This window comes from Arachis duranensis, chromosome 4, assembly GCF_000817695.3.
Source record: "Arachis duranensis cultivar V14167 chromosome 4, aradu.V14167.gnm2.J7QH, whole genome shotgun sequence".
NCBI classification, from domain to species: domain Eukaryota; kingdom Viridiplantae; phylum Streptophyta; class Magnoliopsida; order Fabales; family Fabaceae; genus Arachis; species Arachis duranensis.
The window spans coordinates 19,366,837-19,391,454 of NC_029775.3; the positions used below are offsets into that span (position 1 = coordinate 19,366,837).

Genomic DNA, 24,618 nt, shown 5'->3' on the forward strand with positions numbered 1-24,618 from the left:
GGCGCCAACCATTGCTGCGTCCTTGGATTCCAGGTACTTGAGCGGGTTGAAGGAGGAGAGGGAGAATGCTGCCAGTGTTTTGAAGGAGGCTGGGATGAGTGATGATATCGCATCTGCCGCGAGGGTTGGCGTCGACAAGAAGCGATTGATTGATGATGTGAGGCAGGCATTGTATGCTTCCAAGATTTGCAGCTATGCTCAGGGGATGAACTTGTTGAGGGCCAAGAGTAATGAGAAAGGTTGGAACTTGAATTTGGGAGAGTTGGCTAGGATTTGGAAGGGTGGATGTATCATAAGAGCTGTGTTCTTGGATAGGATCAAGAAGGCCTATCAGAGGAATCCCAACTTGGCGAGCTTGATTGTGGACCCAGAGTTTGCGAGGGAGATGGTGCAGAGGCAGGCTGCTTGGAGGAGGGTCGTGGGGTTGGCCATTTCGGCCGGAATCAGCACTCCTGGGATGTGTGCTAGCCTTGCTTACTTTGACACGTACCGGAGGGCACGGCTGCCAGCTAACCTTGTTCAGGCTCAGAGAGACTTGTTCGGAGCTCATACTTATGAGAGGGTTGATCGCCCCGGAGCTTTCCATACTGAGTGGACAAAACTCGCTCGCAAGAGTGGATCTGGGGTTGGTGCTCTCAATTGATACTGTGTTTTGGTTGGGTTGGTTAGTTGTATTTGTGCTTTATTGTTCATGCAGAATTTGAGTTGAAAAATTGACACTGTATGTGCTTCTTTTGAGGATCCTTGTTTAGGCAGAGGAAAAACCACTATTGTTTACTTCTTATATCTGTTTTTGCTCTTAATTTAATAAAAGCAAGGTTTTTTCCACACAGGTTTTGATTTGTTTCCCTTTTTCTTTACAATCAACTAAGCTGTTGTATTAAAATTTGATGCTTTAAAACTTTGCAGTTGTATGAGATGAGACTAGTTAGTAAGATTAAAATTGCTCCATGTGATGGATAAGGGTGTTGATGATTACTGCTAATTGCCAAAAATATTCCCCTGTAGAACATGTTACCTGCAATTATGATAATGTCCTATAGTGTGAGAAGACTAAGAACAAGGTACTGTATTATGTAGTCTTGGCATAGATAAAGCCATTAAGACATATATGGTAGAGTTACAAATGCATTCTTCATTGTACAGAATGGAAGAAGCCAGGGTTTGTTGGGATCAAAACTTAAGGTTTTGGTTTGCCAAGTAACTCATTCTACACTTCCCATTTTGGCTTTTGATCTTGAGATGAGACTGAAGCAGTTATTTTAACTTGGAACAAACATAGAATCTTGCTTCTTTGAAAAGAAAGGAGAATTGCAGAGATATATATTTGTTATTATGAATCAAACTCTACTTGAGAATTATTTGATTCCGTCCGATTTTTATGACAGTTTCATGTAAAAAAAGTTATGTCAATCACCAGAGAGATGTCTCCAAAGAATCAATTTTGCATTCCGTTGAAAAAGAATCATAGAAAATTTTACCGTCCATTTTATTTCAACCAACCAAATACACCAAAGGAAACTGCACCCCTCTAGATTTGTTGAAGGGTCTATATGGTGAAACATGATCAGACACAAACTACTCATTGATCGCTCTAACTAATTGAGCATATCATAAATGATTTTACAGAATGATCCTATCCTACTGCATTACCTAACACTAGATATAGATCTTTCAGTACTTTCAAAAGATATCTTGGCAAGAGAATCACAAAACTCTCCTCCTTTTGGAGTAGTTCTTGTTCTCGGTTTTATTACTATGGTCAACACCTGTGCCTTCAGCAGTTCTTCCCTGAACTTTCAATGCATGCTTGACAAAAACGTTTAACCTCCACAGTGTGTAGTCGTTCTGTAAAAATTAGCGGAAAAAAAAAAGGTTTAGCAACAAGAAAGAGCATGCTTCGCGGAACAACTTAACGACTCAAGGAAAGGCAAGGCAAAACTGAAAAATGGTTGACAGCAAACATCAGTAGCTATAGATACAACGTGGAGAGACCTGAGAATTAATGTCAAGTTCCACAACTTCAGCATTAGGTTGGAAGTTTGGATTGTTTTCATGAACTATTTGCAATGCTCTGATGAGGTATTCAGGAGACAACCTTGGGAGAGCTGTCCCAAGTAGAACTTTCTCCTGAGATGAGAGTTTCCTGCAGTATTTTCAGCAACATTTAGCAATACCAAAAGAAAAAGGTTCCTTGAACAATGAACATATGAAATTTAAGGAACCTATGAGTTTTGAAGGATATAAAAACCTATCAGCCTTCAATGTTATATTGGCATAAAACAGCTTGTTCAAAATCAACTCAATGCCGAGACACATACGCAAGACAAATTCAACAGCATAAGTAGCAAAGGGACATCAATATTAAGAACAAGTGGTATACTTTATCATTCAAATCTTCTTAGAGGGGATGTAGGTTGTTATACATGTAACCGCCATTTGTATTCATCTCAGTTATAAAGTCTGGTGACTTTTAGAAAATTTTAACCTTAGTGTAAATGATAAGACAGAAAAACAAGCAAATGGCAACATATAACACACATCTATTGCAATTTGACCATCATCAAGAGGCATCAACACGAAGTTAATAGTTTACAAACCTGCAGTTTTGAATAACCAATGCTTTAAGACTCTTCAAATGCACATCAACCTTGTCCAGCTGAAACAACAGGAAGCAGATCAAATGGCAGCATAAAGCATACTCCTAAGTAAAATCAAACAACTGATTTAGAACATGATTCTAGAATAAAAATAATCAATCAACCTCAACAGATAAATCCCTAGTCATATTGGCATAAGTTGCTTCTTGTGCAAGCTGTGTTTCCAACTGTGCATCTGCTTCTTCCTTCAAATGTCTCCTCTCCTAACATACAAAATAAAAAGTTACATAGAACAACTGAAAACTCTGTTATTTCTATATATGTAGCCATTGAAATTATGTGTAATCTTTCACTCATCTAACAGAGAGGCAAAGATTTTGGGAGAAAAAAAAGTTACCTCTTGGTCAACTTTAGGCAACAGAAGCAGCCATTTCTCTTCGAACTTGTTCAGCAAGGTTCTCGCCATAACATGGACTTCATTCTTTTTATCATTGTATTTCATTGCATTCTTAAAAATCAACCTTACATCAGAATATATCTCCCTGACATTCTTATAACCAGAGCCATCCTTAGCTTCCATTTTTCTTTTTATTGTGCTGAAATCCATAGGCTTATTGATAACCTATGAGAAGGGAAATTTAAAAATAAAATAAAAAAGGGTAGTATTATCCCAAGAAAGAAACAGTGAAGATAAAAATAACTCCTTTAATATATCAACCAAAAAAAAAAAAAAACAAACAAACAAACAGAAAAAGTAAAGAGAGAAAAATATTACCTCATAATAGTCATACAGTCCCAGACCTTCAACATCTACTGGATCCATAAAAGGCCAAGCCCATTCATGCTGAGTAATCTGTGAAGCAATGAATGCATCACAATTAAAAACTTGGCAGAACTCAAAAATCAACACAAGCTGTCATATTTATTTGAACAACCAGAAAGAAAACTGATCAATTTTTCTTGATGAAAATGAAACTTAGCATGTAAGGAAATACTATTTTCCATCAAATGAATTCACCTCAATAAAATGCTTTCTACCAGTGAAAGCAGAACAAAATTGTCCTTAATGGATAATCATTTGTTTGAATTCAGTTCATTAATTTAACAAAAACAAAATTCATATTCAAGCAAGATACTGATAACATACATTGGAATTCCATGATTTCATCTTAATCCAACAATAGACATGAAACCTTAGACGTAGTTGTAGAGTATTAGCAATTACCTGACTCAATATAACGGAAAACTGGCGCATGAGTTCTTCCCTTCCTTTTGCAGCATCAGCATCAGCTTCATTGTGTGAATCACCTTGCAGTGACTTCTTAGTTCCAATAAGATGCTTATTTTCACCCTTGTTTTTGGAATTATTAACTTTAAAATCGTTGGATTGGTAGAACTGTTCAACTTCATTTACTTGTTTCTCTAGCTACATTGAGCACAATACACAACGAAACACTTTTTTGTTAACTCATTATCAAATAAAAAAGTTTAAATATTAACAAGCCTATGCATATGCATAACAGCAATTTCACACTTAACATTGAGCTAGATCCTTATAACCCAACTAAAATTAGCTTCTACCTTCTAGCTTTATAACAAAGAGAACATTTCAAAGTGAATCATGGAAACAATATACCAATATCCTAACTAATGCAATGTGTTTAGAAGCATAGAAAACTTTTCTTTATATTGTTTTCAATCATAGGGATTATGAAAACATTTAGATGTCAGAGACTTCATGAAAATATAGATCAGAGAACTTCTAAAGGGGACTAAATTGCCATATTTTCATGAGAGGAGCATACTATTGAGAATGTGCTGTGAATTTATACTCACTATTTGAATAAACTTTACCCCAAAGAAATAAACTTTAAGAATTTAATCTTTATGCACTGTTGGTATCAGTGTAAAATGGTTATACAAGTATCTAATTATATATTATTACGTTAAGAATTACATTTCACACTCACTATTTGAATAGCAATCTAAAGGAAAAAGATTGATTGAAAACAATATATCAAAATTAAACACAAACTCAAACCAAATAAGTTACATCCACATATGAGGAGTCCACTTTGATCCACATACACTGACCCACATTGCATGCACAAACATGAAGAACATTTTCTTCTTGGACTCACACGAGATAACAAAGAGTTAAAGACAACAAGACGGGGTAAAACTTTGCCGAGACAAGAAGTGAAGAACAAGGCAGAAAAACAAGAATCAGCAGCATTATCTAGTATCAAGAAAAAATCAATAGGGATATTTAAAATCTTCATTATCTGGTACATGTGATGTGAGTGAGTAATGTTGAATCCTATATTTAAAAAAAAAATTGAATGCTATGTTGAACATGAATTGTAATTAAATAAAAAATTAAAGCATCATGGACGCATGAATTATATATCAATTATGGTTGAAAAATGATAATCCACAAACATAGATAATTAAATAAAGAATTGGTTTTGAGTTATTATGATTAGTATTTAGTAATATAGGATGGTTCACCTTGACAACTTGGGTTTGAATTTGATCGATTGAGAACCTAAAACCGTTCAGATCCTCCTCTGTGACACTGGAATACAAAGCAGCCATTGATGCCAAAAATCTTTCTCTTTCTTCTTTCCTTTTTTTTCTATAAAACAAATATCCTTTTACTATTATTATTTGTTTGAGCCATTATTTATATCAGATTGGGTTTTACATATTCGGGTTTGGAAGCGAGTGAGGGTTTAGTGAATTTTTTTTTTCCTCCTTTGATTCAGAGATAAGTTTTTAAGAGTTATATTTAATGTGTTTAATTAAATAAGTTTTTAATTATAATAATAGTATTTTAAATGATGGTAATTAGAGGATTGGTCATGTCCTCTCTCTCTCTTTTAAACTTTCTTTTTTTTTGTTTTAATGAATAAATTTTAACACATCATCAAATTTTGAAACAAATTTTGAGAGGATTATTCTCCACGTACAAGTAATTTTTCATACAAGTCATTTATATTCACGCCATTTTTACGTTTTTTTTTGTGTGCCTCTTTTTCTTCTTCTTCTTTCTCCACGCTTCCTCTTCCTCTTCCTCTTCCTCTTCATCTTCCTCTTCTTCTTCTTCTTCTTTCTTCGTGTTTCTTCTTTTTTTTCTTAATTTTTCTCTCTCGTTATCGTCGTCATCAACACCACATCTTCCTCCTTCTTTTTTATTGAAATTTCTTCTCCTCTTTTCGTTTTCTCTTTCTTCTTCATCAAAATCACCAGAAAAATGAAAAAACATTATTCAAGGTACTTTTTTACTGTTCTTCTAAATTTTTTTTAGATTGTCTCTGTCATGTGCTCAACCTTAACCAGCAAAACATTAAAAGATTTCAAGAAGAAATATATTGTCTCCCTCCTATATTGGGTGTATTTCTTAAATCCTTTTGGTGTATTTTCTAAATCCTTTGGGTGTATTTCTGTAACTGTTTGGGTGTATTTCTGTAATCCTTTGGATGTATTTATCTAATCGTTTGGGTGTATTTTTGTAATCGTTTGGGTGTATTTCTCAAGTTCCATAATCTTCAAAACAATTTGAAAATTTGATTTCAGAAACCATGAAAATAAAAAAAAAACAGAAGGAGATCGAAGACAAAGAGAGAACGCACGAAGGAGATCGAACAAATTTGACAAGAAACTCGAAAAAGGAAACAAAGATAAAATACGCGAAGATGGTTCAGTGATGCACGTGTTAGATTTGATCCAACTTGTAAGACTTGTAAAACAAAATGACTTATATATGTAGCACTCCTCGTTTTAAAATTGATTTCTTACTACATGTCAATACGTCATTACTCCAAATATTAGCATGCTTTCTCTCTCTCTATTGTACAAAAATCAATAGCAAAATTAAAATTGAAAAATTTATGAAACTACAAATACCTCTCTTTTTTCTTTCTTGATTTTTCACCGAATTCCTAATCAAATAAATTAAGGACTAAGGGTCCGTTTGGCTAAGTTTATAAGTGACTTTTTTTAACTTTTAATTTATAAAAAGGTGTAGTATTAATGTTTGGTATAATTTTTAAAACAAAATTATAACTTTCTAAAAAGTTATTTTAGTGCTTAAGGAGAAGTTAAAAAAATGACTTCTCTCATAATAAAAAGTTTTTTATTATTTTTTTCTTAAAATAAGTACTTTTAAAACTAAAAGACCAAACACAAAATAATTTATTTATAAGTTACTTTTAATATAAGCATTTATTGTTTAAGCTATTTTCTTCAAAAGTAACTTAATTAAGTTGATTACCAAACTGGATCTAATTTACTACACATTTATATTTTGTTTAGATATAGAAAAAAATTTAAAAATAAGAAAAATAAGAAGAAAAATGAGAAGAAAAAAATAAAAAAAAGTAAAACTATTTATGTGTTGTTTGAATGAAAAAAAATGGATGAAAATAAAATTGTTCATACCCTGACCCAATAATTAAAAGTCAGGCCTAAGAAGACAAAAAGGCTCACTAATAAAGTGGCCTTACAGGACAAGTCTGACCTCTTTAAAAAGGTCGGACAATAATCCAACTCTACTTGACCTAACAAGTAATTGTCTCCTTAAGTCTCTCTAACTAATTCTACCTCATCTAGAAGGTGGATTCTAACAAATTCCCAAGATAAAGGGAACGTTTATCTATCAAAAAAGATAGATCTACTCCATCAAAGGTGGTTATCTACTCTACTATAAATACACTGGCACTCCCCAGGTATAAGACACGTTCTAATCTACAAAAAAACTTGCTTAAAGCTCTTGCTACCTTAAGCATCGGAGTCTCTTGCAGGTACCACCCTCCACCTCCTCACGAGAAACTCAGACAGGCGGCATCTCGGCATCACAAGTCGGACGCTGCCACTCAAAGGGATCTAGATCTTACATTCAAGCCCAAATCAATGTTTCAGGTAACCCTTGGAACATTGGCGCCATTGCCGAAGACCTAGAATTCACCCTTTGACCAATGGCGGACCACGAGCTCAAAGATGGCTATACGACATCTGAGTTTGAGCTAGAAGATCAACCAGAAGGCCAAGCCCTCTTGCTTCCGCCTCCACCACCACATCATGGCCCTCATGGGGAAGGAACCTCAGGAAATCCTCAGCCAAGGAAGATTCAGTCTGAGGTCCACTATCCCAAGGTTGAAGATTAACCCCATACAACCGAGATCCTGGATCTCGTTCATGGCCAAGAGGATCGATTACAACAGATCAAACACGAGGCTAACGACAACGAAAAGCAGAACGAGAGTTGCAAAAAGTGGTAAGACGATGAAAGGAGTTAGAAGACAAGCTACAGAAACTGAAAGCGGATACACAAAGGAAGAATAATTGGGCAAAGCGTGATGAAAGTCCCCTAGGAGAACAAGATCCATTCACAGAAGAGATCATGAGGGCTAAAGTTCCTAGGAACTTCAAATCGCCCGACATGGATCTCTATGATGGAACGTCCGATCCGAGCCACCATCTCAGCAAATTCAGAAGCAGAATGTACTTGGCCGGCGCTTCTGACGCCACTCGTTGCAAAGCCTTCCCAACTACTTTAACCAAGGCTGTAATGAAATGGTTTGATAGTGTGCCCCCCCCAAGTCGATCACTAGTTTTGACGACCTGGCCAAAAATTTTTTGACCAGATTCTTCATCCAGAAAGACAAAACGAAGCATGCCCTGAGCTTACTAGGAGTAAAGTAAGAAGTCAGAGAAAGCCTCCATGACTATATAGAGAGATTCAACAAAGCTTGTCTGAAAATTCAGAATCTGCCAACCGAAGATGTGATTATGGGATTGGTCAATGGCCTAAAAGAGTGACCATTCTCCCAGTCCATATCTAAGCGACACCTGACTTCTTTAAACGAAGTGCAAAAAATGACAGAAAAATACATCACCATGGAGAAAAACTCCCTAATTAGGGAACCTCCTTCGCGATCTAACTTGCCCTACTACCAAACTCGAGACAAAGAAAGGGAATCCAAGAAGAAAGAGGAGCAAAATATAGAAAATTCTCGAAAGTATCACAACTACACTCCTCTAAGGGTTTCCCTGGCCGATGTTTACAGAGAGATATGTCACATGGAGAAGCTTCTACCACCCCGTCCGATTAAGCACAAGAAAGCTGGAGGTCGGACTGAATATTGTGAGTACCACAAGCTGTACGGGCAGTCCACTAATGAATGCTATGACTTAAAGAATGTCATCAAAAAGTTTGTCAGAGAAGGCCGACTTGATAGATATCTAGCAGACAGCTCAGACGACCCAAGGAATAGAAGAAGGGATGAAGAAGGAGGATAACCAGAACGCCCTCCTCACACCCCCCAAGCGACATATACACATGATTAACGGAGGATTTGCAGGAGGAGGAATATCAGAATCCTCATGAAAAAGGCAACTCAAGAAAGTATATCGAGTCAGAAAAGACAGTCAATCGTCCGACTTACCCACTATTTCCTTCACTAAGGAAGATGCTCAAGGAATATTACCTGGACACGACGACTCAATGGTGATAACTGTAATCTTGGCAAACGCTAACATCCACCGAACCTTGGTGGATCAAGATTTCTCGGCAGATATTCTGTTTAAACCCGCTTTTGACAAGCTTCGATTAGAGAAAAAGGATCTAAGGGCATACCCAGCTAGCCTTTTCGGCCTGGGAGACACTCCAATCTGACCTATGAGTTACATCTCATTGTACACCACCTTCGAAAAAGGTGCCAGGTCAAGGAAGTGTCTACTTCATAGTAGTCGATGTGAGCTCAGCCTATAATGCTCTGATAGGTCGGACAACTTTGAACTGACTTGCGACTATTGTCTCCATACCACATCTTTGCCTAAAATTTTTCACGGCTGAAGAGATTGCCACCATCAAAAGAGATCAAAAGTTAGCAAGAAAATGCTATAACGAGAGCTTTAGTTTAAAAGGAAACTCGGAAGGCAAAAAAGTCAATACAATTGAATTGGGAGGAATCCGAGTTCAGAAAGAACTACGACCTCAACCTGAGGACAAAACAAAAGAGATACGAATCGGAGACCACCCCAACAAGACAACGAGCATAAGGGCGAACCTAGAAAAAAGCCTAAAGAAACAGCTTGTTGAATTGTTAAGGAAAAATTCCGATCTCTTTGCCTGAAAAGCCTCTGACATGCCCGGTATAGATCCCGACCTGATGTGCCATAGGCTCGCTGTGTACCTAGGCTCCTGACTTGTTCAGCAAAAGCGCAGAAAGCTCGGATAGAGCGAACATAGGTCGTAGAAGAACAAGTACAAGCTTTATTGGATGTAAGGTTTATAAGGGAGGTAAAATATCCACTATGGTTAGCTAACATGGTGTTGGTGAAAAAATAAAATTGAAAGTGGAGAATGTGTGTTGATTATACCGACCTCAATAAAGCCTTCCCTAAGGACCCTTATCCACTCCCCAGCATAGATGCTTTGGTCGACTCAGCATCAGGCTACAGATACTTGTCTTTCATGGATGCCTACTCGGAATACAATCAAATTCCGATGTATAAACCTGACCAAGAAAATACCTTATTCATAACTCCAAAGGCAAACTATTACTATATAGTAATGCCTTTTGGATTAAAGAATGAAGGAGCTACCTACCAGCGGTTGATGAATAAGGTGTTTTTCTCTCACATAGAAAAACTCATGGAAGTATATGTGGATAACATGCTCGTTAAGACCAAAGAGGACGAAACACTATTGACTAATCTCTCGGAAGTATTCTCCACCATAAGGAAGCATGAAATGAGGCTGAATCCCTCAAAATGCACCTTTGCGGTAGAAGTTGAAAAGTTCTTAGGATTCATGTTGACTCACAGGGGAATAGAAGCAAACCACAATAAATGTCAATCTATACTTAATATAAAGAGTTTGACTTGTGTTAAAAAGGTCCAATAACTAAATGGAAGGTTGGCCGCTCTATCTAGATTTTTAGCAGTGTCAGCTCTGAAATCACTTTCCCTTTGCTCAATCCTAAGGAAAGGGAAACAATTTAAGAGGACCCCAGAGTTTGCACAAGTTGTTCAAGACTTCAAAGCATTCCTAGGGCAACTACTCATTCTTACCCGACCTATTAAAGGGGAAGAACTTGTACTATACCTATCAGTTGGAAGTCAGGCTATTGCCTCGGCCTTGGTCTGAGAAGACGAAGAGAGGAAGCAACCTATCTACTTCATCAGCAAAACCTTACAAGGGGCAGAGCAGAATTATCAAAGATAGAGAAGTTTGCTTATGCCCTTGTTCTTACATATCGGAGGCTCCGACCTTACTTCCAGGACCATAACATTAAAGTCTGTACTAATCAACCGTTAAAAAATATCCTACAATGACATAGAGGTCCAACACTACTTGACCTAACAAGTAACTGCCTCCTTAAGTCTCTCTAACTAATTCTACCTCATCTAAAAGGTAGATCCCAACAAACTCCCAAGATAAAAGGAATGTTTATCTATAAAAAAAGATAGATCTACTCCATCAAAAGTGGTTATCTACTCTACTATAAATACACTGGCACCCCCAAGTATAAAACACGTTCTAATCTACAAAAAAACCTGATTAAAGCCCTTGCTAACTTAAATATCCGAGTCTTTTGCAGGTACCACCCCCTCCTCCTCACGAAGAACTCGGACAGGTGGCACCTCGACATCACAAGTCAGACGCTGCCACCCAAAAGAATCTGGACCTCACGTTCAGGCCCAAATCAACGTTTCAGGTAACCATCTCTATTACAATAATATATTAATAATTATTAAACTAAATTTATATTGATAATTATTAATAATAATATAACAATAAGTAACATTTATAATTGTACTATTATTTATTCTTTTTTCATGAGTTTTCATCTCATGAGGAAGAAAAAAATTTTGGATAGGTCTCACGCCTTTTTTTTCTCTTAATTTATTATGGTCATCCAAACAAAAAAAAAATTGATTTTTCATCTATTTTTTTATTTTACCTTTTTTTTCGTATTCCCTTAAACCAAACAATGTGTTAAGCTCTATTTTAGAATTTATTTTTTATTATAGATTATTACATACATAACATGACATTTAAATTTTCAAAATTTACGTAAGTAGATAAATAAACTAACTACTCAACTAATCTAAGTAGATTAATTAAGCATATATCTATACTACTAATCAAATCAGAATATGTAGAGACTACACATTAAAAGTGGAGAAGTAAAAAATTTTTTTGATTCTTATTCTTTTTCAATTTAGACAATTCACATTTTTAGGGATTAAAAAATGACAATCCACTCCTTATCTTTCTTTTTCATTAGGCGCATAAATCTTTATTCTTTTTTCATTAGACACACGAGTCTTTCTATACAAATTTTCGGCAAAAAATAACAAAAAATGTTTATATGTGACATAATTTATATGATTTAACTTTTATCAGTCTTACGTGAATAATAAATATTCGATTGGAACTATTTAGCTCCTACATATATAATCATCAAAATAATATTTCAATCAAATGCTTATCATCCTTTGCAACGTTGTTTTGATAATTGTATAACTAATAAACAATCCAGATCAAATAATTATCATCCATATAAAATATGTGAAGATCAGATTATACAAGTATTTTCTGCCATCTTTTACTAAAAATTTTCGTAAAAGAACTCATACATTTAGCGGGAAAAAAAAAGATAGAAGCCGAATGGTCATTTTTTAATAATTAAAATATAAATAATCTAAACTGAAAAAATATGGGCTGAAAAAAAATTTTACTCAAAGTGAAATATCCTGCATATTTGCAGTTTATTTAATAGTAAAAGATATGAATAGACTATGTATAAGGTAAGAATAATACCAGAATATTTGGATAGAAACCAATTCAAAGAGGACTCTCACATGGAAAAAAGAACGACAGAGACAGGTAGGATTTATTAATGAACCAAAAAGACCCACCTCACTTCGCTTCCTTAAAAACTGAAAAAAAAAAATACACAATCAATATTACAAAATGATGCACCAATAACGAGCATTCACATTTACATTAATTAACAAACACATATCCATTATACAAAAAATTAATAACAATGAACAAACCCAAGTGAATTACATAGAGATACAAAATTTAAAGAATATAAGAGAATAATAATGGTGTGTAACAAACAAATATTTGAGTGTTTATGCACACTACTATACTAATAATACACACACATATAGATATATATGGTGATGATATATGTAAGATTGAAATAACGGAAATTCGTCAAGGTTTTGGTGGTTCTTCTGCAGTTTTCTCAGCTGAAGTTGTTGCTGCTGCTGCTTCAGCAGGTTTCTCTTCTTCTTTTGCAACTTCTTCAGCCGATTTTTCCTCAACTGTTTCTGGTGCAGATGATGATGGTGGATCTACTGATTCAGTTTTCTCCTCTGCCTCTTCCTTCTTCTTTTCTTTTCCTTCTTCTTCAACCACAATTTCCCTCTCTTTGACACCACTTGTTTCTTCTGTTGTAGTAGTAGGAGGGGCATCCTCAACTTTCTCTTCAGTGACTATGAAAGTGGAAACTTTCTCAAACACAAAGGAAACTGGGCCTGGAACCAAGGCTGGTCCAAACTTGGAACATGCTTCACTCACTGGCTTTGATCCAGGGAAATCTGATTATTCAGATAAATAAAATTCATTGTCAATTAAATTAAATTCTCTTTCTTCTATATTTAGAAGGAAAAAAAAGGACTAAAAATACATCACCAATTTTAACAAGCTCTTCTAGGAACTTTTGAACTGATGTGGAATTCTTCTTTAATCCTGCTTCATTAGGTTCTTTTACCAAACTCTGTGAAGTGATGATGTGAAGATATTTAATTAGTAACACACTTGTTCAGTGTATTGGTCAAATATGTGTGTGCGCGTGCGTGCATGTTTTTCATGATCATACCTTCACTTCAGCTGACGAAGCCTCATATACTTCAGTTACTTTTGTTTGAAGTTCAGTCTTCTTTTCTTCAAACGCTTTGTTGTATTCCTCCTAATAAAACAAGCACCAATAAGCCATATAACACATGAACTTCTGTTGATTTCTTGACAAATAAATACTATCAATCATTTATTATATGTTTAATGATATCTAATGTTATGGATGTAGAGCAGTTGAACAAAAATATAATGTTACGTATATATTATTTAAGGTTTAATTTATGATCAAAGCTAATCAATTAGAAAGAGAAACTAACCTTGGAGTCATCAAATAACTTGGAAGCTTCAGCAGCACCAGATTTCTTGGTGCTATTCTTATCAAAAACCTTCTTGATCTTTGGAAGCACCTTGGATTTCCAATACCCCATCTTTCTTTCTTTCTTTCTTTCTTTCTTTTTCTCTCTCTTTATATCACTCTCCAGCACATAATCAAACATAGCTACATTTAAAACACATATACTTCCAAGTTCCAACCAAACAAGTAGCCCTTCAAATTCCAGCCTAATTACGTGCATGACCGCTTTCCCATTCAAGCAAGCCAACTTGCCAATACTCAAATGACTTTACTGCCCTTCCATGTCGGACCATGCAACTAGTATCATACGTAAACATCAAACATTATTCAAGGACACAACTGTAAATTCGCAGCTATTTTATTTTTTTGAAAAACAAATAGAGTTAGGTCTAACAGATATGATTGACATGCTTCAAAGACAGGGTGTTAGTGGTAAATATGTGGGGAGCCACAGGGGTATAAAAGGGAACAAATGTTTTTGTGAGGGGAAGTGACAGCTGGCAATCAACTCATACCATAGGTGGCAAATATCATATGTGGGGTCCCTGACATTTTGTATTTATGTCATCTATCATTTTTTAAATTTCTTTAATTTTATTAATTTTGATGCCATTGATGTTGATCTGTGACACAGTTTGGCTGTGTCAATTTAAATTGTGTGTACGCATAGTGCCATTTAGGACAAGGATGAACCTGTGCTAGCTTCTGATATGAAACTTGGCACATGGCTTCGCTGGTTCTTGCAATCACGCCTCCAATGAATTCAAATTCTATTAAAAAAAATTGAAGGTTGTTTGCATACTAAGGCTTGGACTAATCGGTGGGTTAATTACGACAAGGTAACCAACTAGCTAAGAAAAAAAACAATAGTACACAATTTCGTGGCGAATTAACTGAAAAGAACTGTTTTAAAACGAAACTTGAGTTGAAGGTATCTTTCCCATGTGGGGTAGGGATGTCCTTTTGTTTTCACTTTCACTAAAACTATAGTGACTTCTGCTTGCTGTTTGAAGTTTGAACAAGAGGGACCCTAATTGACTAATTCATATCAAATAACGGTAATGTTGCCCAGTATTGAAAATAACATTTATGTAGTTAGGTAACATTCTCCTTGATAAGAAAAGGCAAAATGATAAAATGAAGGTGAACCTGGTTTAATTAATAATTCATTTATTACTATAAAACATTATGTTTATACTTTATATCATTATTCAATAACAGTAGGTACGAATTTATTGGCGAAATTTTCCTTGTGGCTGCAATCATCATCAAACAAAATTGAATTCATAGTAAAATGAAAACATACATTCAACTCTTCAAGCAGCATCAGTATAAACACTGTTCCTAATCTAATTAAGAAGGTAGTTAAGTTACATATATGTCTGTCAAATGAAAGGACCAAATAATGGAGGAAATTTACTTAGGCTGTGTGCCCCTCCTTGGTGATAAATTTTTTTTCTAGTTACAACTTACAAATACATCAGAGGGGCACTCACAATTTTCCAACATATTTCAAGGAACCAGCTTATAAAATAAGGAATCCCCAGATCACTGCAACAATATGAATAAAAATAACTTCTTAGTTCTCACATCATTATGCTGTCAATCAATGTAATAATTAGGAGCCACGGCTAAAATTCGATCATTTCTAGATACGTGCTCTGGAGCCGCACCTTCTGCTGCTTCTTGCATCCCATCATCCAGCACTATCAAATAGCCCTCTCTTCGGATTAAACTCTGCAGTACGTGTTTTACATAGTTAACGCGCCACATCCATGTCCAGAATAATTGTGTTTTTGTTTGAAAGCAAAGTAAATGTAATTCTTGGAAGGGTGTAGACAAATGTATACCTCTATAATAGCTTTGAGTCTGGAAAGTTCTGCTTTAACCTCCTCCATAGAACTGTAAGCGTTTTTCTCATTTTGTTGGTCTACATACCATTGAATCAAATCTCGTTGCCTTATTCCAGCCAACCCAGTTCCTGCAACATTCACAAGTAGCATAAATTTCATTTCAGTATAATATACTGTTACATTGGACACCATATAAAGGCTAGTTATATTCATAGCAACAGTTTCTTTGTACAAATAACTATTAGATGTAGAGCAGACAAAGGCACTCAGCGCTTCAGAACTTAATTGAAAGGTATACAGTTCCTTTACCGGAGCCTAATCGATTGAAGTAAATATTCAATAACAAACAGCAAGTATTTCAAGTGGCACCTTGTTGCAGAACAGTTTCTTCGTGCTGTCTAAGATGCATGATGAGTGCCCTGGTCACTCTCTGAAAGTATTCATCACTTATGATTAGTTTCTTCGGCTGGGGGTTAGATCCATCTGCTGCATTTTCTGCAAGAGTTGAGGCAATGATTTAAGCTTAAAGGCTCTTATCACGATAGAAGTCAAGGTAAAATGATTAGTGACATCTCACCATTTGTTCCAGCAGCTTGCTGGGTTCCCTCTTGACTACCAGCTTCTCTTTTAATATCAGCCCCGTCATCTCTATCATTATCATTTCTATCACCATCATCACCCTGGTTCTCTTCTTGAAACTCAGATAGATCGATGTCACCAGACTCCACACTGCAAGGGGCAAAAAAGTAAAAATAAAAAAATGCAGTTAGCACAAAAAATAAAGCTCAAAATAAAAATTAGAAAAGGGTATTTGTCCTACCTTATTATGGATGTTTTCAGCAGCTTCACTGCTAAGTTAACATGTTGAGGTTGCACCTGTTAAAAAGACATATTTAGACCATGGAAGAAAAATGTACCAAGTTAAATACATTAATAAGAAGCCTCCCCAAAATCACCTGATTTTCCAAATGACATCGTGCAATGGCTTCAGACAGCCTGATTAATGCCTCCAACTGCCTAACTGTCATACGATATGCAACCCTACTCCCAGGATTTGTATCACCTCTGCGGAGAGCCACATAAGAGTCTACTAGTATTTTTTTGGCCTCTGCCGTAAGCTGCATTAATCAGGCTTAATAAGTAAGAATCATAAGGAAAAAATTATCTTGATTCAGGAAAGCATCTACAAAAGACATCAGACCTTTGGTTTGAGAGTTTTTGCATAAGCTATATAACGCTTCAGTTGCGCTGTGGTGAAAGTCGGAGTAAGAGCCTCTTCACGCTTTTGATGAACTCTCACAATATGATGAGCTATGTGGTAATCTGTCTGATCGTCTGGATCATCAATCATAACATATACAAGATCAAACCTCGAGAGTATAGCAGGTGGAAGAGCCACATTGTACTGAAAAAGATAAATCAAAGCAATTAGGCTACGTTGTAAGGCAGATGAGTGCAACAATGATCCATGCATTTCGTAAATAATTGGCAATCACCTTAAGTGGTTTAGACTTGTCATAGCGTCCCCCAGCAGGGTTGGCAGCGGCAAGAATAGAAGTGCGGGCATTAAGTGTTGCTTGAATTCCTGCTTTTGTGATACTAATTGTTTGCTGTTCCATGGCCTCATGAATTGCAACCTTCAAACCAACCAAATGAGATAATTTCCAATCCATGACCATGCAATGCCAACTCAAAAGAACGTGGCTAAGGTCTTACCTGATCCCTGATCTCCATCTTGTCAAATTCATCAATGCAGCAAATGCCATTGTCTGCAAGCATCAATGCACCAGCCTGAAAAGAAGTTTTCACGTATATTAGGAGAAAAACATAACAATCAATTATATTGATTAATGCATCACCAGAACATATCAAGAAAATAGCCTCCACATCTTGGTTCTTTCATGGCTAACTTGAGCATTGCCTCTCAGCCATGTTGCATGTATAGCAATCATGCTACACTTTATGCAGGTGGCTCAATGTAAAATCCTCTGTGACTATGCATACAATTTGGCATGCCTAGAATTCCCAATCCAAGATAGGTAGAAAAACTTTTCATGTGCCAGCACACATGACATGAGATATGAGAGGATGCACATTCTAACTATGTACTTTCTGAGTGTGTATGAAACATTTTTTTCCATTTTAAATGTACTTATAACATGCCACTCAAACACAAATTACAACAAACAGTACAGGTTTCAAATAGTTGTGAACTTAAAAATATCTCCCGGAGAAGCCCTGTTGACCTCATTTGAGACCATAATTACTTTCTAAACCCAGAAGCATAAAATAGTTATGTCATTTACCTCAATACAAAACTCCCCAGTTTCTGGTTCCTTAGCAACTGTTGCAGTCAATCCAGCAGCAGATGATGATTTCCCAGATGTATAAACAGATCTTGGAACTATGCCTGAAGTATACCTAAGATAATAAACAAGCATATACAAGTCATTCAATCTGCATAAAATAGTATAAAAGAATAGGCAAAAAGGGAAAAAGAAAGTACTTGAGAAATTGACTCTTTGCACAGCTGGGATCCCCAACAATGCAAACATTTATATCTCCTCTGAGGTTGATGCCTTCATGAGTTAATTTGTGGACACCGCCCATAAGCATAAGAAGGATTGCTCTCTTTATGTCTTGATGACCAAAAACAGTTGGAGCAACGCTGTTAACAAGTTTCTTGAAGAAATCTGGAATATTCCTCATTCGTTGTATTTCATCCAGCTCCTGTGTCTGTAAAACCACAAACCAAATACTTTATTGTTTTTTCCAGATATTAAACGATGAAAAAACTAGTCCTTGAAATGAGCATCCAATGTGCGTCATAATGGAGATAATTGTTCTATGCATTGGAGAGAAGGATATCGCCAGATGGCATGATCATGAAAGACAACTTTTAAAATGGCAAGAGATAGTGCCCTTAGTTTCTTTCTTCATCTTAAAAAAAAATGGTATTTTAAAAATTAAAACAAACCCAAAACTTGTGTGTGTTTCTCCATGCATTTTGCATACAAATGGTTGTCTTCAATTTTGAGTGGCCTATTCCATATTTTGCCTCCCCAGGTCAGAGTTGAAAGAAACTTTCAAATTAAACACAAAGGGTGTCATACAAGGTATAACATGGAGATACTAATGGTTTGCTTTATTGTACCAAAACCGTTACAATATATGCAAAATCAAATCTAAACCAGATGGTGATATAACAGCAACGATAATGCACATAGATAAAGAGAATGCTGAACTAACAGTAAACTGCATATCATCATCATCAGAGTCCTTCTTTCTATTTCGGATGTCTACATCTCTTCTACCATCGCAAATCTGAAATAAACCATTTAGAAGAAGCATCAACAATCAGAATAAATGAAAACCTAAGAGTTGCGATTAACAAGCCACACCAAACTAACCTGAACGGAGTTGGCAATAAAGGCCAGGCGATAAGAGAGGTCTCTGACTCCAAGGGCCCTAAGGCCCCTAACACCTTCATTTCCAGCTGCAGGACCCTTGCGTTGAGAACCTTCCCGGCGGCATTCTGATCTCTCTCCAGGGGATGCCAATGCCAAAAGGTCAGGAATAACAATTACAGTTCCTGTGAAAATCACCCTGAAAGAGAACAGAATATGATTATATCGAATTCCAACTTTGAGTTTTTACCACAATATGGCTAGTCAAAACAAGTGTTGGGAAATATAAGGCTCACGTGTCACCAGCCCTGGCCTGTTCCACAATCTCGTGACGAAGAATAACATCCAAGGACCTAGGCAGCGACCCAGCAGGTATCTCTTTGGAAGTCTCTTGCATCCTGACCCGTTGCCAGTCAGCAAATTTGCTCTCTTGGCGCATCAGTAGCCATCTTGCTCGTTTGTTACAGGTTGGAATCGGGCAGATTGTGGGCTGCAGTGCCATTACATTAAAACAAGAACAGTCATATATAGATATCAAAATAAGCTGCAGACAAAATGGCATTTATAATGTATCAATAGTAAAAGGTAATAACTGTCGTTATTATCTATTAATCACCTCGGTATACTTGAATTCTTGTTCCACATTTTTTATAACCCCACCACACTCTAAGCACTTGAATGTTCCCTGGATAAGCTCAGGACGAACCTCACTTGTCCTGGTTACTACCCCAGTCACGGATACTAGTCTTCCAATTTCTGATGTAGCCAGTTCCCTCAATCTGCAGTTGAATCAACAAGCTATATAACCAAAAATACTTGGAAGATAGAACTGAAGTACAAAGTAACATAAATATAAAAACAAGGGAAATGATAGAGGGCCTTCTGAATTTATTTTTTTGGATCACTTTTAGCCATCAACCGAATTCTATTTAGCCAAGTAATTCAACAATATCCTTTAGTCCACACTTTTAAACCTTGATAGCTAATTGATGGCCATCAACAATAAATTTTGATAGCCCTCTAGCATTTTCTGCAACTAAAAGGTTTTTTTTTTGAGAAGAATATAGAAAATTAGAATGGGGAATTTACACACCGCTTAACGATTGGAAGGTTGTAGAAGGCAATATTGATGTCTTTGTTGGGGTTATCATCAGATATGAAGGTCGGCTTCAGTTCCATAACGAATCTCTTGCAAGCATTCTTCAGATAAGGCTCAAATCTACCACCAACAAAAAAAAAACAAATAAAAAAGAATCTCAGTGCCCTAAAATCATACGAAAAAAATTAGGGCTCCAACAATTTGAAAAAAAGAGGGGAAAAACCTCAAATATTCATCAGAGATAGCTTTCTGGAGAAGGTCACTGAAAGTGATGACGTGTTCGAAATCGATGAACATTGTGTTGGATTCGTTGGCCCTCATTACTTCTATCTCCGCCTCATAGTGGAGCTCGTTCCGGTTCCCGGACCTGAAGCTGATTTTCCAGTTTTACCCCCGCCAGAAACAAAAAGTTAGCATTACAACATCACTGAAAATGAAGAAGAAGAAGAAGAAGAAGAAGAAGAAGAAGAAGAAGAGGGTACCTCTTGAGGAATTCGAGGAAAGCGTTCTCGACCCTAACGGCTTTCTCATCAACCAAAATCCCACCGTAAGCTTCCATTTCTTTTCTTCTTCTTTTCCGGTTTCAGTGTTGTAGTGAATCTAGCGAAGGAGAAGCTTGTAACTTCGGCGCTGTTCTCAGTAATGCTGGAAATGGTAACCAATATGCACGTTCGCGCTGTTCTGTGGCGGGAAAATTAGAAGTGGGCCCAACGATTTCCCGCCAAAACCCCTTTCCTCTATAGGAGACGCTTTTGGCTCCCTTGTTGGGCTTTTCGGGTTTTGGAAAATCGTATTTCAAGTCTTGTCCGGCTTCTTTGGGCCGATAATGGGCCATTGAACACTACATGATTTTCGGCCTCTCTGTATGATTGTGCCACAATATTTCTTCTCTCTTATATTTCTTGAATGTTGTTAGGCTGGAATTGGTTATAATATAGGTATGAGATGAATTTTTATAATATATTTTAGTTTATTATTAAACAAAATATAAAAATACTATTTTTTATATTTTAATTCGTTATATCTTATTCTCAGTCTCTTGTTTTATTTTATTTTCTTGTTTTATTTTATTTTTAGAATTAAATGCAATTTTATAATTGTTTTGTTTTATTTTAGACTTTATGGTGAAATCAATTGATCACTACTCTTTATTTCATGTTCAGGGTATTTGTTATAAGACTCTTGCAAATCAATTTATTTAGCTTTTTCGAATGTGTGAATTGACTCTCAATTTAACCTTTTTGTATTAGTGATTGTTAACTAGATTAATACACATTCAAAAAAGTTTAGGATCTAGGATTATATGGTATAAAGAATTCATTTTTCAAAAGGTGTTCAGAGAAAGCATTTGTCCACACACTACAATAAACCAATACATTTAGACATAATTTTTGTTCATAAACATGTAAGATTGTTAACAATAGTTGGGTTAAAAAAATTTAGATATAGAAATAAAATGAATGATATATTTTAATATTTTAATTTTTTGTATTTTTAAAAATTGTGGGATGTACGTAAATTGGATTTTTTGACTTGTGTTTAAAAGATTTAAAAAATTTGGAGTACACAAATTAAATTTGTGTACTCTAAATTTTTTAATTTTTAAACATCAAAAAATCGAACGATCCAATTTTAGTTTCTGATATTACAACTGTATAAAATATCTATACACTTTATAACTATGTTCTATACTATTTTTCTTTTTATATTTAAGTTAAAGAGTATAATATTTATGTTCATATAATATTATTTTAAAACGGTCTAATTTTTCCTTTGTCACCATAGATAAAAACTTGCATAGATTTGATGTGATTATTACCACATATATGGTCTCTGTTTCCTGTAGATTTTCTTATTTTCTCTCTCTCTTTCTTTCCGGCTTAGTAAAAACCTTTTTTCATTAAGGACAATAATGATGCTATGTACATTTTTAGTCTCTACTCCCCTAGCATGTTACTATCATACCCGAATTATGGGATTACTAATCACCACATTGCACTATATATATATAGGGTTTTTTTATAATAAAATAAAAAAATTATTATTTCTCATTTCGGACTTCAAATTTCGAAATACGTTTTTTTCTTTTGAATTTCAACTGAGTTTGCCGCATTTCTGGCAAACCTTATTATTTTTAAAAATTTTGCTATACTCTCAGCGAATTCTATATTTTTACAGAATATCTTCCGGCGAACTTTATTGTAGTCGTTCTAATTTTATTTTAGTAATTAATTTTAGTATATAAATAATATTTTTTATCATTTATTTGTTATCATTAAAGTGTTAAACAAAAGTTAAATCTATAATAAATTAATATCTAATTTATTAGACTAAAAAATACTGCAAAACACCAAAAAATGAGAATTTGCTAGCCAACATTGTAGTCTTTTAAATGGAAGAAAATCTTCAATATACAAAGGAATTTGGTTATTGCATAAATAATTAAATACTTAAATATAGCGCAACAAATGAAAAAGTAATGTAAACTTTATTATTAGGTGCACCCTAGATAAATGCCTGCACTACCTAAGATAACATCCGAAAAAGCTTAGGCAAATGAAGCTTCAGCATTTAATAGATACTAATTGTGGATCAACGTAATTAAATGCAAGATATATAGAGAGTGATGTCCATATTGTCAACTATCTGGTCCATGGCATATAATTCTTTGAGCGAGGACGAGGATATTTGCTCATCATTAATAAGAAAATTTGTATCAAGTTAGTCTTATCTCATCCCATCATCATTCTTCCTTATTAGATAAGGATCAACTTTTGCATAGATTAAAATAAGGATAAAATTAGTTTTGATCTAGAAAAAATATATCCAACTTGCTTTGATTTTTTGGAAAAATTCAGCATTTTAATTTAACTTCTCAAAAATATACATGTGATTTAAGTTATTAAATTAATTTTGTTACCCTGAAATATCACATAATATACTTAAAAGGTAATACGTGGCTTTTTATCTTATACACCAGTAGTTATCAATAAAATATCAAAAAAAATTTAACAAAAAGCCTAATTTAACTAATGTCTAGATATAATTTTCAGAGACAAAATTAAATGCAAAATCTTTAAGAGACCAATAATTAACTTATGCGTGTTTAAAGATCATTTTGAACATTAATCCTTTAAAATATTAAGAAGTGTGTATAATATGTACATATTTTAAAAGCTATGGGAACTAAGATTGATATAAACTCACAGTTGAAAGAGTAAGTATAATTTTCTTCTTTCATATAAGTAAATATTTGAGTATAATTAGGATGTTCATTTTTTTTTCAGTTAACATTAATCAACTTTTTTATTTTAAATTTTAAACTGTATATCTTAAATTTATATCTTGAATTCTTTAAAAAAATATAAAAAATACAATAAAGATTAAAAAAAATTGACTAATAATATTTATTATTTAAAAATTAATTCTATAATCTTTTCGTATAATGTTTAAATGACTATTAAAATTTATTTTTTTTTGTCATCAGTCAATCATCAATATTTAAAAGTATGTGATAAAATATGTTGTTAGATTATTAGACTAAAGAAACTAAATTGATAGTTAAGTGATGATTAAAAATAATAAATTCTGATAATTCGTTAATATTTTTTTAGAAAAGTACTAGGGGACTAACAAATTTTGTAATTTGTAATCATTAATTAATTATAATAGTATTTTTAATAGTACGAGATTTTATTTACTAGTAAAAAATTATTCACTTTTTTTACTGGTTAAATACTAGTCAAATTTTAATAAAAGTGATGGCCTCTAGAGCAGATGCCACAATGCAGTAAAAGCCTCAGATGCAGATAGGGCAATGGAAACAACCTTTAACAGCATTGAAAGAATCTCTTAAGAGTTAAGACAACCACTCCGACAACGTTCATGGACACCAGCGCTGTGGTGCATATCCCTCCCGTGAGCGAGGACGTCATTTGTATTGTGCCCGCCGTCCCCATGCAACACATCTGCCATATCACCGTATTCACCGTAAACATCAACAAGTGTATTCTTCCACCTTTTTCAAACACTCTCTCGCTTTAGACCTGCACTGCTCTTCAATAGCAACAGTTACATGCCCTTTTGAATTGGAGAGACTACTTAAAAAAATATTAGAATACCATCAGGATTTATTATTTTGTGATTATCAGTTAGTCAATATTTAAAAGTATATAAAATATGTTAAATTACTAAACTAAAAAAATTAGATTAAAAAATTGAACGATAAAGTAATAACAAAAAATAATAATAATTTCTAATAGCTTTCTATCATTTTTTGAGAAAATAATATTAATTTAATATTTAATTAGTACGATGATATAATTTTATTAAATTTGTAATTAAATTTTTATAATTTTTTTTAATTGGATCTCTATATTATTTTTAATTTTATAATTAAATTATTTTAAATATAAAAAC

General features: G+C 34.6%; 4 protein-coding genes across 4 annotated transcripts in view; 1 reads left to right on the forward strand and 3 right to left on the reverse strand.

Annotated features, from left to right (window-relative positions):
- The window catches only part of LOC107483686 (6-phosphogluconate dehydrogenase, decarboxylating 3, chloroplastic), a 1,832-nt gene extending 1,004 nt beyond the window's left edge, over window positions 1–828 (forward strand). The window contains 2 exon segments of the mRNA XM_016104288.3: window positions 1–2; window positions 4–828. The exon segment at window positions 1–2 is cut by the window's left edge and continues 1,004 nt beyond it. Of these exon segments, the coding sequence (XP_015959774.2) occupies window positions 1–2; window positions 4–643 (642 nt within the window). The 3' untranslated portion in view covers window positions 644–828.
- Window positions 829–1,468: 640 nt separating this feature from the next.
- LOC107483672 (transcription factor GTE1-like) lies at window positions 1,469–5,271 on the reverse strand. The gene is made up of 8 exons (XM_016104278.3): window positions 5,112–5,271; window positions 3,826–4,026; window positions 3,376–3,453; window positions 2,998–3,222; window positions 2,765–2,863; window positions 2,601–2,659; window positions 1,996–2,146; window positions 1,469–1,848 (listed from the first exon to the last, which is right to left on the reverse strand). The coding sequence occupies exons 1-8, from the start codon at window positions 5,196–5,198 to the stop codon at window positions 1,708–1,710; spliced, it is 1,041 nt and encodes a 346-aa protein (XP_015959764.1). The 5' UTR covers window positions 5,199–5,271; the 3' UTR covers window positions 1,469–1,707.
- A 7,208-nt stretch (window positions 5,272–12,479) lies between these two features.
- On the reverse strand, window positions 12,480–13,947 carry LOC107483688 (plasma membrane-associated cation-binding protein 1). The gene is made up of 4 exons (XM_016104291.3): window positions 13,803–13,947; window positions 13,508–13,597; window positions 13,321–13,405; window positions 12,480–13,226 (listed from the first exon to the last, which is right to left on the reverse strand). Exons 1-4 carry the CDS (start codon window positions 13,911–13,913, stop codon window positions 12,841–12,843), a joined length of 672 nt encoding a protein of 223 aa, XP_015959777.1. The 5' UTR covers window positions 13,914–13,947; the 3' UTR covers window positions 12,480–12,840.
- A 1,158-nt stretch (window positions 13,948–15,105) lies between these two features.
- LOC107483687 (DNA replication licensing factor MCM6) lies at window positions 15,106–20,844 on the reverse strand. Its single transcript, XM_016104289.3, has 18 exons — window positions 20,682–20,844; window positions 20,423–20,572; window positions 20,194–20,319; window positions 19,717–19,879; window positions 19,397–19,590; window positions 19,104–19,299; window positions 18,943–19,017; window positions 18,200–18,429; window positions 18,000–18,114; window positions 17,410–17,484; window positions 17,190–17,330; window positions 16,895–17,098; window positions 16,650–16,811; window positions 16,514–16,569; window positions 16,271–16,422; window positions 16,063–16,188; window positions 15,691–15,821; window positions 15,106–15,577 (listed from the first exon to the last, which is right to left on the reverse strand). The coding sequence occupies exons 1-18, from the start codon at window positions 20,756–20,758 to the stop codon at window positions 15,443–15,445; spliced, it is 2,508 nt and encodes an 835-aa protein (XP_015959775.1). The 5' UTR covers window positions 20,759–20,844; the 3' UTR covers window positions 15,106–15,442.
- Between the last annotated feature and the right edge of the window lie 3,774 nt (window positions 20,845–24,618).